Source organism: Lycium ferocissimum, chromosome 8 (genome assembly GCF_029784015.1).
Source record: "Lycium ferocissimum isolate CSIRO_LF1 chromosome 8, AGI_CSIRO_Lferr_CH_V1, whole genome shotgun sequence".
NCBI classification, from domain to species: Eukaryota; Viridiplantae; Streptophyta; class Magnoliopsida; order Solanales; family Solanaceae; genus Lycium; species Lycium ferocissimum.
The window spans coordinates 13,560,653-13,573,221 of NC_081349.1; the positions used below are offsets into that span (position 1 = coordinate 13,560,653).

Genomic DNA, 12,569 nt, shown 5'->3' on the forward strand with positions numbered 1-12,569 from the left:
AATTTGGCCCCGTAATGTTTTCATAAAATTAAGCAAGGAAGGCCTTTTTAATAATAATCGAAAGTAAGTAGAGATTCTTATTTTGTTTATGGGATTATGGGGGGCGACTCGTCCTATTGGTGCATAATTCTCTCCCGGGATTTTCACAAAAACAACAGCAATAATGGAGACCGGGCAAGTACAACAATCACCGGTAGTCCTAGTATTTTGGATTTGTCCTCGGGGAGACCTTATGTTTTGAACTTCTGGGATCATTCCCCCCTCGGTATTAGGGTACAGAATCTCGAGGATGCTCGTGTTGGGGTACAACCCGGCGAGCCCTTAAATTGTAGCCTTGTAAACCATTTTGTCTGGAGAGGTCACAGTGTACATACTGATCCGTCCTTCCAGGTGACAATGCGATCTCGACCTCGGAGCCAGTCCCTGTACAGGAGAGAAAGCAAGCCAACCAAAGATGAAGAGTACCGAAGCTCAGGGGCATACCTCGGGTAGGAACACGCTTTTAAAGGTAGAATTTCTTCAGGCGAGTTGTGCTCCAGTCGTTCTTCAATTCCCTTCTGAATTCGTTCCTGAACTGGCGATATCGATATCTTTAACGGTTCCTATGACTAGCATGGACCTTCCCGGCTAGTTCCGAACTTGCTCTCGCATGGGTCCCAGGTTCATGTTGGATGACCTATGAAGGGAATGCTGACATAGCACCGAGCAGGTCGTCCACAAGAATATGGTCTTTAGTCTTCGAGTCGTTTGAGTCGGGGCCACCTTCTTGACTTGTCGGTAGCGCGTCTTGGCCTTGGGTGAGGCTTTTTAGTTAATCAGGCAAATAATTGTATGCCTTTTTCTTGGTGCACCGACTCAACACTTACCGAGACCTCCAAAATGACCAGATAGGTTAACTGAGGTTCTTCGGCCTTACAAACGACAACAGATTTGCGAGGTGCTTTTTTAATTTTTTGAGGCCTGTTTAAATTATGTGGTTCATCCGGGATCGTTTTCCTTGTTAATGTGTGAGAAAGACTTTCTAGCGACGCTCGAATGACCCCGATATGGACCCATCCGGAGGAATTACTTTTTCGATCAACCATTGTACCTCCCGGGTTTTATTGAGAACATCCGGCATTTCTTCGATAGCCCAGATATTCTCGGGGTTGGTCTCAATTCCCCTAGGTAGCCAGCTCCATCTGCCTTTGGGTTGTCTCATAGGCCACACCTGGTTAGGATTTTGCCACTAGAACCACTTTCTTTATATTTCTTTGAAAGTTCGGTTTTGTATCGCATTCATAGCACTACCTGAATTGACAAGCACATGCTTTAATGTTAGAAATTAGAAATTTAAGGAGTTATTACCGGTGCGTCGGTATGTGGAACACCGATGCTTTTCTCCTTGCCATCTTGAACGTAGTGGTTCCTCTCTCTTTTTTGGAGAGAAAGGGTTTCTTGTCATAAACGTCTCGGGTCATCGTTCCGATAGCCTTTCCTTTAAAAATCACATTGGTCATGCTTCGGGGGTATCTGTCATTCGCACGGAGTCTCGGTCTCTTTTCTTGCTCGTGTTCGGACCGATTGCTTAAGAACTCCTGCCTGTTTTCCTTCGATTTTCTCGATGCTTCTGACCCATTGATGTCCAACCCACCCGCAAAAGCCACGCAACCCAATCTTCCGGTAAGGCAGGCAACGATAATATTTTCTCATTGGAACCTTTCTACGCAGTTGCGGGGCATCTCCTCGTTCCTCCGCTTTATGGAAAAGATGCCTTCTTCTCGCATCTCGACTATTCGACCTCTAGTATTAGCTTTCACGAACGTATTCAGAGAGCTTTCCCTTCACGAGCTTGCGCTGGAATCTTTTCGGCATGAATGACTCGACCTCGTACCGCTTGAGGCAGTGTCAAGTGATGGCCGCTTTGAAGATCTTTATGTGCTCCTCATGATCTGCGGCTCCATTTCCAGTTATGCCTATCTGGCTTTAAATCCTTCTACCCCGCGCCTTATCCCGCTAGGCCTAGTATTTTCGGGCTACTTCAACGGGCAACATGATCAGTCTTTTCTTAACCAAGGTTTCGTTAGTCCTCCGACCGCGAACCCCATAGGTTTTTTGTTTCTCCGAGAATGCTTTTTCCGGGCGTGCTACTTAGTCGATTTAGGCATGGTTAAACATGCTTCACTAGGACATCTCCAAAAGTCAATGGCTTTTAAGAGTTTCTGCTATGAATCAGGACGACACAACAGTTGTCTATCCCTACAGATGACACCAAATTGTTTTCCGATAAAATCGGGTTTAACCAAAAAATCAGTTAGAGATTTATTTTCTAAGAGTTTGAAGACAAGTGGGACGTATCCGATCCCAAAAAATTTATCTATGAGCCGGTTCGGAGTAATGGCAAGCATAAACATGGAAAATAAGCAATAAGAACAATAGAAAAATGATCTTAAGTGTTTCCAGACCAACTCCCATGAATCTGCTCATTCATGATTATATGATAGTGTTACAATATGATGGGGCAAGTCTCAGATCTCGCTGCCCTCTCCTTCTTCCTCAACCTTTTGTTTATATAGGCCCAAACTAAGCTATCCTATCCTACAGGTCATGATGAAAAGACTATGCGGACATCACCATGCCCACGTGCGCTATTGCGCTCTAGAATGGGTGGATGTGACGGGATTTGACTGAAATGGGAGACTGCTGTAATATGTCCCCGAGTCGCTATGGCCTCCGGGTATGCCAACTCACCCGATGTCATCTTTTACCCAATACAAACGTATATACGTAATAAGCATTTGAAATTACAAGCAAAAGTTTTTTCAAAATTTGAACCGAAAGTGCAGAACATTTTATCATTTATCCAGATAAATTGAAACAATTGGAACAAGTCGTACTTCGAGTGTTTAAATTGAAATTGCAGTTTTGAATGATTTTCTGTATATTAAGCCATAAAAAGAAGTCTTCAAGATATCATCATTTACATATCATTCATACGTGGAGAAATCCTTGACAAATTGTCTTTTTCTGCAATGTAAATACCCGTAAGGATATATAAAAGATGCCTTTGCCCTGTTGATTTTGGGTCAAGTGTGAACGTTCTAGATAGTATGTTGCTAAAAATTAATTATCTTTACTTTAAAAATATTAAAAAACGTGGGAGATGAGACCAAAGACGGGATATTTATACTATTTATTAAAAGAATTGATGGTTGAATTAGTACTGAACAATTCAAGATGATCTCACATGGTAGGACCAAACAATACAATCCTCATACCTAGCCAACGTTCTTAAATGCCTTAAGGGTCTCAATCTCCAACAACAATTATTTCCAATTGATTCCTCTATGTTTTGTTAATTAGTCATTAACAAATTAATGTAGTGAGTTGTTGCACTTTCCGTATTGCTTTTACTCAACTTGAGATTGGTTTATGTGTCCGCTAGATTGATTATAAGAAACCAAAAACATCAAGCTCAATGAGCGTTTTTTAATTTCATTAATGACTAAATACCAACTAATAATGCAATATATCGTAGTTGATTTGTTGAAGCATTATTACACTTTCACTCGTTCTTAAACATTATGAAAACTAAAAATTATTAGGAAACATATTTTTCGAGCTTAATTCCAATACATTACAGATGTAAAAGAATTTTTACAACCTAAATAACAATTACATGTAGTTATCTTTATTAATAATTTTAAATATATTGACATCGTCAAGATCTTTATATTATTAGTATATATACGAATTAAATACCTTCTAAAAGGTCATTTCAACATCTTGGTAAATTGGTCTTCTGAGCATTCTTTAATTTGTTTGATAAAAAGAAAACAAAAGAAAATAATCGCTTTCTTTCACATAGACTAAAAGTGGGTGGAAAAGATCGACTGGATCGAAAATAACTAGGCATAATATTGAGATCAAAATAATTAGGGCGTCATAGAAGATATACTAAAAAGACATAATAGTATAATATGATTTGGTCAAGTGACCTACATATTGAAAAACTAATATATAAAGTATAAAAACCTATTGAGAGAATAATCTCCCCCTAAACAAGACTCTTTAATGATTGCATTGTGGATGCTATTGTGTGTTCTATTGTATGAGAGAGATTTTTCAATATATAGAGGTCCAAAACTTTTTCCTTCAAGAAAAGGACTAGCCAAATATGAAAAAGAATTATATTTTTCTTTCAGGAAAAGTAAACCAAATATGGTTATACTTTGACTTTCCTTCAAGAGAAAAGTAAAACTCATATATGGTAAGAAAATCAGGGCAAAACCCTAACACATAATACATAGATAGACATCTTAACTTGGCTTCAACCGGTAACTAAACATCCAATTTTAAAAATGTACATCTAGACAACTTAACTTTGTTTAAGTTTGCCCCATAAACACACTTTTTCAAATATGCATTCTCAAAGTTGGGGTATTTATCGAAAATAAATAGGCATAATTCACATATAGACACCTTAACTTGGCATCAACTGGCAACTAAACACCTCAATTTTAAAAATGAACATCTAGACAACTTAACTTGGTTTAAGTTGGCCCTGTAAACACACTTTTCTGTATGTGTATTCCCAAAGTTGAGGTGTTTATCCAGAACAACTAGGCATAATACATAGACATACACCTTAACTTGGCCTCAACTGACAAATAAACACCCCAACTTTAAAAATGCACATCTAGATCACTTAACTTGGCTTAAGTTGACTCCATAAACAAACTTTTCTGGATGTGCATTCTCAAAGTCGGGGTTTTTATCGAAAATAATAACTAAGCATAATACATAAATAATAGACACTTTAACTTGACATCAACTGACAACAAACACCCCAACTTTAAAAATGCACATCTAGACAACTTGATTTAAGTTGGCCCCGTAAGCACATTTTTCCGGATGTACATCCTCAAATTGTGGTGTTTATGAGGCCAACTTAAATCAAATTAAAATATCTAGATGTACATTTTCAAAGTTTAAACGTTTAGTTGCCATTTCTTTCAAAAAAGAACAACACATTTTTATTTAGAAATAATTTAATATTCAGTAAGAAAAATGTGATTGCATACTCTATTTAATACAATAAATTCTACTCCAATTTTTTTTTTTTTTTGAACTGTTCTTCAGTCAAAAACCTGAAGAATTACTTGATTACTCTGAAGAAATGCCTTGCCTACTTAGTTACGAGATTACCTAAACAGAGAGTGAACGACTGATTGACTTTTATCAATGTCGGCGTCTTTGTGTCCCCTTTTTAATACTCCCTCATTCCAATTTATGTGATATAATTTAACTATACATGAAGTTAATTAAGAAATAAAGGAAAACTTTTGCAAGCTCTAAAATAAGTCATATTGATATGGTTCTAAATTATTTCATTAATGGTAAAAAGAAAATTTAAAATTAAATTATTTTTAAATATAAAAATGAATAGTTTTTTTGAAACAGATTAAAAAGAATAGTGAATAACATAAATTGGGAGAGAGGGAGTAACATATTTAACGTTAATTATTTGTCAAATCAATTAGCTTCTTCTGCACCATTATTCTTCTCAAAAATTTCCTGATTTCACTTCCTGGCCTTAAAAGATTTTGTTTGTTTGGTTTAATCAAAGTACAGAAACATCATGGGAAATGACGCTGAAGAACAATTAAGCCTAAACAAAGATTCCAAGGTAACACCTCTTCTATATCTAATCATGAAGGTTTTGTACTAATCAACGGCTTTACTATAATGAATTACATGGACTCATTTTTTTTTTTTCCTCTCTTTTCCTGTTTTCATGACTAGGATGGTGAAGTTGCAGAATATTCCTTGTTACCCCCTATACCAAAATCACCAATTAACAGCAGCAGACCAAACAGCATGGTTATTAAGGCAAGTTCAACTTCTCTCCCATCTATATGCTTTATATGATAATTGGATTCTTATAATGAAAGGAAATGAAAATACCTTGCAGTAAGTAATTGAATGCTTAACTTTATTGTTCCTTTGGTCTTCGTTGTTCTTTTAAACTCGGATGTGGTTGGAAAGACTTATTTTATGTCAAACAGTTTCTTGGAAAGCCTTTTCTATGTTTGGTTGGAGAGTGAAAAATAATTTTGGAAAAGAAAAGTAATTATTGAAGAATTATAATAATATTAGCAAACTTGATCGTGTTTGAAATCTTTGAGTATTGAAATTGGGAGTGGAGATAATTGTGAAGGAAAATGACTTATGTTTAAAGGTGAGTGAAGTCATTTTTCTTATTTTCGTGGAAGATTGTTTCTTGAAAAACATTTTCTGACAACCAAACACAATACAATAACTTATTTTTCTGAAAACGTTTTTTCGTCATACCAATCGCACCTTAGTTATTTCATGTTATGAGCTTAAAGATTTTGATCTGATTAAGATTTGTTGATTAAAGAACAGAAAGCAAATACTATAATTCCAGCCCATTTGGTGGCAGAAGCCATATCAACACTCCATGGGCTTGATTTAAGATGGTCAGGGCCAATAACACCAAGTGAAATGCAATATGTTCAACAGTATGTTTTAGCCAAGTACCCTGAATATTGCAATGGGCTTGTGGAAGAAGGAGACAAAATTGATCTTTATGCCCTTTGTATGAACGACGAATCTTCAGAATCATCGGCTAATGACAAGGGAAAATCCCCGAGGAGAGAGTCCTCATCGCCTTCTTTTGGCACTAGTAATTCAGAGTTGGGAAAAATCCAATTGGAACCATCAAGATTGCTCGATATTCTTACCAAGAAAACGTCTTACCAAGGGAATTTCATTTCAATTCCAGAAATTCAAGTCCGAAATCGAGCTTTGCAGCAATGTGGGCTAAGTGAAGAGGAGTATTTAGTTGTTTTTACACTTACGTTAAAAGAAGCGATGATGATGATTGGAGAATGTTACCCTTTCTTTAGGGGAAATTACTACATGACAATTCTTAGTGATGAAGAGCATGATTGCATAAGGGAATTTGTTACATTTAAAGATTCAAAAGTGATTGCAGCACCAGAAACTTGGCTTGATTTGAGGATCAAAGGATCACAACTTAGCCAATATTTTAGGAGGAAATCAAAACATAGTCCAAAAGGGCTATTTGCGTATCCTGCTTATGTGGAAGAAACGCGTTACTCGATGCATTGGATATCAGAAGCTCATAGAAATTCATGGCACGTTCTGTTAGATGCTTCTGGTTTGGATATTGCAGGGAAAGAAAGATTGGCTTTAGCGTTACATCGACCGGATTTCGTGTTGTGTACAGTTGATAATACACATGCTCAACCCTCTAAAATCACCTGCCTTCTTGTAAGGAAACACTCCTTTGAAACTGCAGCATCTTCAGCAACTTAAGAGACAGAGAGAGACTACTATAAATATATCTTTGTGCATGTATAATTCTCTGTGTACTTCTGTTCGAAAAAGAGCAAAGACAATTCCTACTAGTTTCCATTTTCTTTAAACTGCTTTGAGTATTATACAGTCAAACCTCTCTATAACAGCGTCGTTTGTTCCGATATGCTTTTGCTGCTATAGTGAATTATTGTTATATAAAATATATAACATAACATAACAGAAAGTTCAATTCCGCAAAAAAAAAAACATGATCGTTATAATAAAATGTTATTAGACAGGGTAATTGTTATACAGAGGTCTGACCGTACATCCCTGAGATGTTACATATACCAATAGTCTTTGTGGGTGGGTAATCTAATTCACATAGGGGAATATTTACTGTGATTTATTGAGGGACTAATTAGAAAACTGTGATTTTTTACTTAACGTAAGTAAGCTCAACAAGATAAACGAAAGAGGAAAAATAAAAGCAGAATTTATAAGTCTCGCACCAGCAAAACAAATCCATACAAACATAATTCCATACGTACGTAAATACAAAGACGCGTTACAACCAAAAACCAAGAAATTACAGTGATCATTTAGTTTCTTTTCCTCTACTTAAATCAAAACACTAGTAGCTCCTTAGGAATAACAGTTAAAAAGATTGCTACAAATGCAGCAACCACAATTGTTCCGGCGACTGAAAGCTGGGGTCCGTTCTTGTATCCGTTGGAGGCGCCTTTTGTAGTATCAGACGACGATGATGATGATGACGAAGAAGAACCTCCGGTAGGTGTCGGGCCAGTGGTTTTGGATGAATTGGTGAAGATGTCATAATCAGGTGAATTTGGAGGAATGTTGAGTAGCTCTGCGCTCATCAACAAGGAAATTAATGTATTACTTAGATAACTATAAGTAGCTAGAGACATGGTAAAAACATCAATCACACGAGTATGCATATGACTTGATCGGTAAAGTTGAAGGAAAAAAAGGTCCAGTACCCATATCTACAAAGAATGTTGCTGCTAAAAGTTTTCTTCTACTTATGATGCATGATTTTAACTTAAAAGCTACATAAACGGTGAAAATTCATATAATCCATAATAACTTGCTCGGGATTGAGACATAAATATTAATTTCTTTATACTTCCAAACAAGATACTCTTTTTGTGATAATTGAAAACTCCCCTGTTAATTAGCTAATTAATGCAAAATTGATATACATTTTCGAATTGTATGAGTCGGCCTATCAACCCTTCTTTCACTTAAATATCAAACTTTAATTCTTAACAGGTGTCAGAATCCTAGTATATCGCTACTGCACATTCTGATCTATACGTGTACTTCGTTGACGGGTCAAACAAAGCCCCTTGAGCTCTAAATAACATATTCTTTTATGGGATTTTTTAGACTGTGTAACCACTCACCGAAATAAATACTCCTAGTCTTAATTTATTTATGTGAACTTATTTGATTAGATATGGTGTCTACAAACAATTTTTTGTGCGGAGTGTCCTTCAAATGTAGTGGTCTTTAATTTTTGCTCATTTCGCCTAATGCCATGAGGTTTGAGATTTGAACTCCGGCTCAGTCAAAAAAAAAAAGACAATTTCACAAAGCAGAATTTTGTAGCAAAGTTAGGCCTAGAGGCAGAGTTTTGCAAACTCTCCTTAAGGCAGAGTTTTGGCATGCCTGAAGGTAAAAATCTACCTTAAGGGTACCTGAAGGTAGCAAAATTCTGCAACTCTGCCTTGGAAATCCAAACTTTACCTTACGATTTTTTATTTTTTAATTTTTTACTGAGCGGGGGTTCAAACCCAAAACCAAAGAGTTCTAGCGAAGGGCAAAAATTAAATACCACCAATTTAATGGACAAAAATTAAAGACCACCCCAAAATAAGGGCATTCCTGCGAATTGCCCGTCTAAAAATGAAGAGAAAACTTTTAAACTTGTGGTGTTAAATGAGTCACATATATTTTGTGTGACTATAAATTATTGCATAAAGATATATTGTTTCCACATACAACAAAATCATCCTTTTTGACACAGACAAATAAGGAAATAAGTGCACATAAAAAATGAAATGAATGAGTAACTGGTAAATATATAATTTTGTATATTAATGTTAATGTACACAAGGTATACATATTTTATACATAATAATAGATATACTTTTTATATATTTGTTTAGGGAATGTTATTATTTTTTAGCCTACTGGCCAAATGTATAACTTGCCCTTGTTTTATAAATACAAGAATTATACAACCAACATCAGCTTATCCCTTAAGAAATTACTAAGTCCTAAAACAAAAATAGATATTTAATTAAATTACTCTTAATTAAATTCTAACTAATTAATGTAGTTTCTTGATTACATAAAAATCGCTTATCCAAATAGGGATAAATTTAGAAGAAAATAATTAATTTCTTTTTTATTATATAAGTGAACACTTATTATGAGTGAAAATTAAAAAAAAAATTAAGCGATAACTTATTTTAAACGAGAGGATATATTGAATAAACTGATTTAAGAGAGAGAACTTCATGTCAACATGACTACGTGGTTACGTACGCTCCGAGCAAAATTTCACTGAATAAGTTACTCAGATTTCAAGGATTGACTTCAAGAACATATATTTTTAGGTTGGTTTAACATATCAACAAATCAAAAAATGAAGGTGCTATTTCCCAAACAATTAATTGTGTGAACAAATACTCCATCCGGATTAAAAAAAGAGTTCACTTAGTTTTTTTTTTTTTTCTTGGATAAAAAAAAAAGTCCACTTGGCAAATCAAGAAAGAATTAACCTTGTTTTTTCATATTTGCCCCTATTAAGTATTATATGATCAAATTTCAATGCCTATTTAATTAGGGATAGTTTAATCAAATTACCTATTTTTATCTAGGAGTTAGTATTTTCTTAAAGGGAGTGCAAATGGCTAAGTGACTCTTTTTTTGATCCGGAGAGAGTACTACTACTCCCTCCGTCCTAATTAAATGTCTTACTCCCAAAATAGAGTACCTCTTTTTATATTTCTTTCGTCTATTTTTACTTGTCTTGTATATTAAAAATAGTTGTCTTTTACTTGTCCAGTTTAAAAAACCAAGAGATAATTTACTATTTCATAGCTACTTTATCCCTAGTATTAATTATCGAATTGAAAAGTTCAAGAAATTCTTAGTGGCTGCAATACTTTTAAAGTATATTTTATTGGTTTCAATCATTAGATGATTTAGAAATAATTAGTGGTTATCTAGTAAAGTTGTCTTTCTATTTATGACTACTTAAGGGATGTGTCAAGTCAATACAGGACAAGTGAAAATGACGGATGAAGTATTTACTAAGTTGATAATTCCAATATAATACCTAACAAGTTTAGAACCACAAAATTCTAAAGGCATTTTAGTACATTATATACATCTTTAATTTAAGACCATAAAAAGCCCGTTTGGATGGGCTTATGACTTTTCACTTATAAGCCAAAAGCCATAAGTTAGTAATTTCTTTTGGCTTATTTTTCTCATTTTAGCTTAAAACCACTTTTTTTGTTTTACTCAAACATTATAAAAGTGCTTAAAAACTATTTTGACTTAAAAGCATTTAAAATAAGCCAATCCAAACTGGCTCAAGATTTTAAAGTCTCTTTATTTCTTGAATTAGACAGGATGGAGTACTTTTTACTTACAAGTTACAAACAATTACAACATGTACAACTTAGAAAGTCAAGTAGTGACAATTGTATGGCATGAACAAGAATTCACATAGAAAAAATAGGGACATGAAAAAGATATGCAATGTAACATGCCTTGTTTGAGCTCATTTATGCAAAGTATAGATGATATATATAGGAAGAAGAAGAAGAAGCAGCAGCTTACTAGGGCAATTAGAGATGCTGGCGTTAGTGAGTTTGCAAGCAGAAGGAAGTTGAAGTAATTTATCTTCTTGAATACCCATACTCTTCAACTCAGGACTTGATCCTTTATGGATCTGTTCTATTAGGTAACATAAGCAAACCGGCTCCTTGTCCTTGATATCCTTTGCTGCATCACAGCATTCCTTAGACGGCGACGGGGCTTTCCCCGTCGCAAACGTTAAACAAGCAACCACCTTTTGAACCTCCGCACCGCACTTTTTACCTAGGCTATTGTTGTTATCAGCATCTCCATTAGCTAAAAATATTCCACTGCAAACGATGAGTAAAAGTACAAATTTATATGCACTTGCCATGAGGGAGGATGAAAAGTTTGTAGTAAAATGTAGTAGTAGAAGTTTGTTTTGATATGATATTTATGGACTAAGGTGTTTGTGGGGTGTACTTATAAATAGGAATTAGTGTTTGAGAAAGAAAGAGGAATTAATGGGCCGAATAATAAAGGCGGGTAGTTGGAGGGTAATTGAATGATATGGGCTGGCTGTCAGCATGTGGAGCGGAATGGGTCTTAAATGCAGTTGATCTTGTTGCGAATTGCCCTTCGTTTGGTGTGATCTTTAAATTTTGCCCCTCATATTTGAAATCTTTAAATTTTGCTTTTCTTTAAAAACCCAGGTTCGGTTCGAACCCACGCGCAGTCAAAATTTTAAAAAAAAATTGCAAGGCAAGTTTAAATTTCGCTATGCCCCTAACGCATACACTTGTGAAGGAATTACCAAGTTATCTTTGGACCCAGACATACTTATGCCTTATGGGCGAATATGCTCCGGCATAACTTTGATAATTCATTCAAAAGTTTATGCCGGATCCGCATAAAAGTTTGCCCGTTAAAAGTATGCCAGTTCTAAGCTTTGTGAAGGAATTACGAAGTTATGCCGGACCGCATACTTATGCCTTATGGGCGGATTGGCATAATTTCCGGTAAAATAATTCCTTCACAAAAAGTTATCTTGGTCCAGCATAAAAGTTTGCCCATTAAAAGTATGCCCCCACCGTATAACTTTGTGAAGGAATTATCAAATTTCGCTATTATGCCAAGTACTAACGGTCCGATAAAATGTGTAATTCCTTAACAAAAGTATCATCAGGCATACACACTCGTGAATTTATGGAATCATTATTTCCAAAGCTCAAAGTTAATGCGAAGACAAAAATTAAAGACCGAATATGAGGGGCATAATTTAAAGACCACAAATATGAGGGGCAAAATTTAAAGACCACCCTAAAAGAAGGGCACTCCGCGCAAAAAAATGATCTTGTCCTATCTATATTGGCGGATTCAGAATTTTCACTCAGAGAATTAAA

At 35.3% G+C, this 12,569-nt stretch overlaps 2 protein-coding genes across 2 annotated transcripts; one reads left to right on the top strand and one right to left on the bottom strand.

Moving 5' to 3' along the window:
* The first annotated feature begins 5,461 nt into the window (after positions 1 to 5,461).
* On the top strand, positions 5,462 to 7,508 carry LOC132067288 (uncharacterized). The gene is made up of 3 exons (XM_059460486.1): positions 5,462 to 5,668; positions 5,785 to 5,875; positions 6,413 to 7,508. The coding sequence occupies exons 1-3, from the start codon at positions 5,621 to 5,623 to the stop codon at positions 7,342 to 7,344; spliced, it is 1,071 nt and encodes a 356-aa protein (XP_059316469.1). The 5' UTR covers positions 5,462 to 5,620; the 3' UTR covers positions 7,345 to 7,508.
* A 340-nt stretch (positions 7,509 to 7,848) lies between these two features.
* On the bottom strand, positions 7,849 to 11,633 carry LOC132067289 (non-specific lipid transfer protein GPI-anchored 1). The gene is made up of 2 exons (XM_059460487.1): positions 11,209 to 11,633; positions 7,849 to 8,197 (listed from the first exon to the last, which is right to left on the bottom strand). Exons 1-2 carry the CDS (start codon positions 11,558 to 11,560, stop codon positions 7,953 to 7,955), a joined length of 597 nt encoding a protein of 198 aa, XP_059316470.1. The 5' UTR covers positions 11,561 to 11,633; the 3' UTR covers positions 7,849 to 7,952.
* Positions 11,634 to 12,569: the final 936 nt, after the last annotated feature.

Bases quoted from the DNA above. Each gene is read 5' to 3' on its own strand.
- LOC132067288 (XM_059460486.1), top strand. From the start codon at position 5,621: ATGGGAAATGACGCTGAAGAACAATTAAGCCTAAACAAAGATTCCAAG. The intron at 5,669-5,784 runs GTAACACCTCTT...TTTCATGACTAG, and splicing joins GCCTAAACAAAGATTCCAAG to GATGGTGAAGTTGCAGAATA. The intron at 5,876-6,412 runs GTTCAACTTCTC...AAGAACAGAAAG, and splicing joins CAGCATGGTTATTAAGGCAA to CAAATACTATAATTCCAGCC.
- LOC132067289 (XM_059460487.1), bottom strand. From the start codon at position 11,560: ATGGCAAGTGCATATAAATTTGTACTTTTACTCATCGTTTGCAGTGGA. The intron at 8,198-11,208 runs GTAAGCTGCTGC...TGATGAGCGCAG, and splicing joins CAGCATCTCTAATTGCCCTA to AGCTACTCAACATTCCTCCA.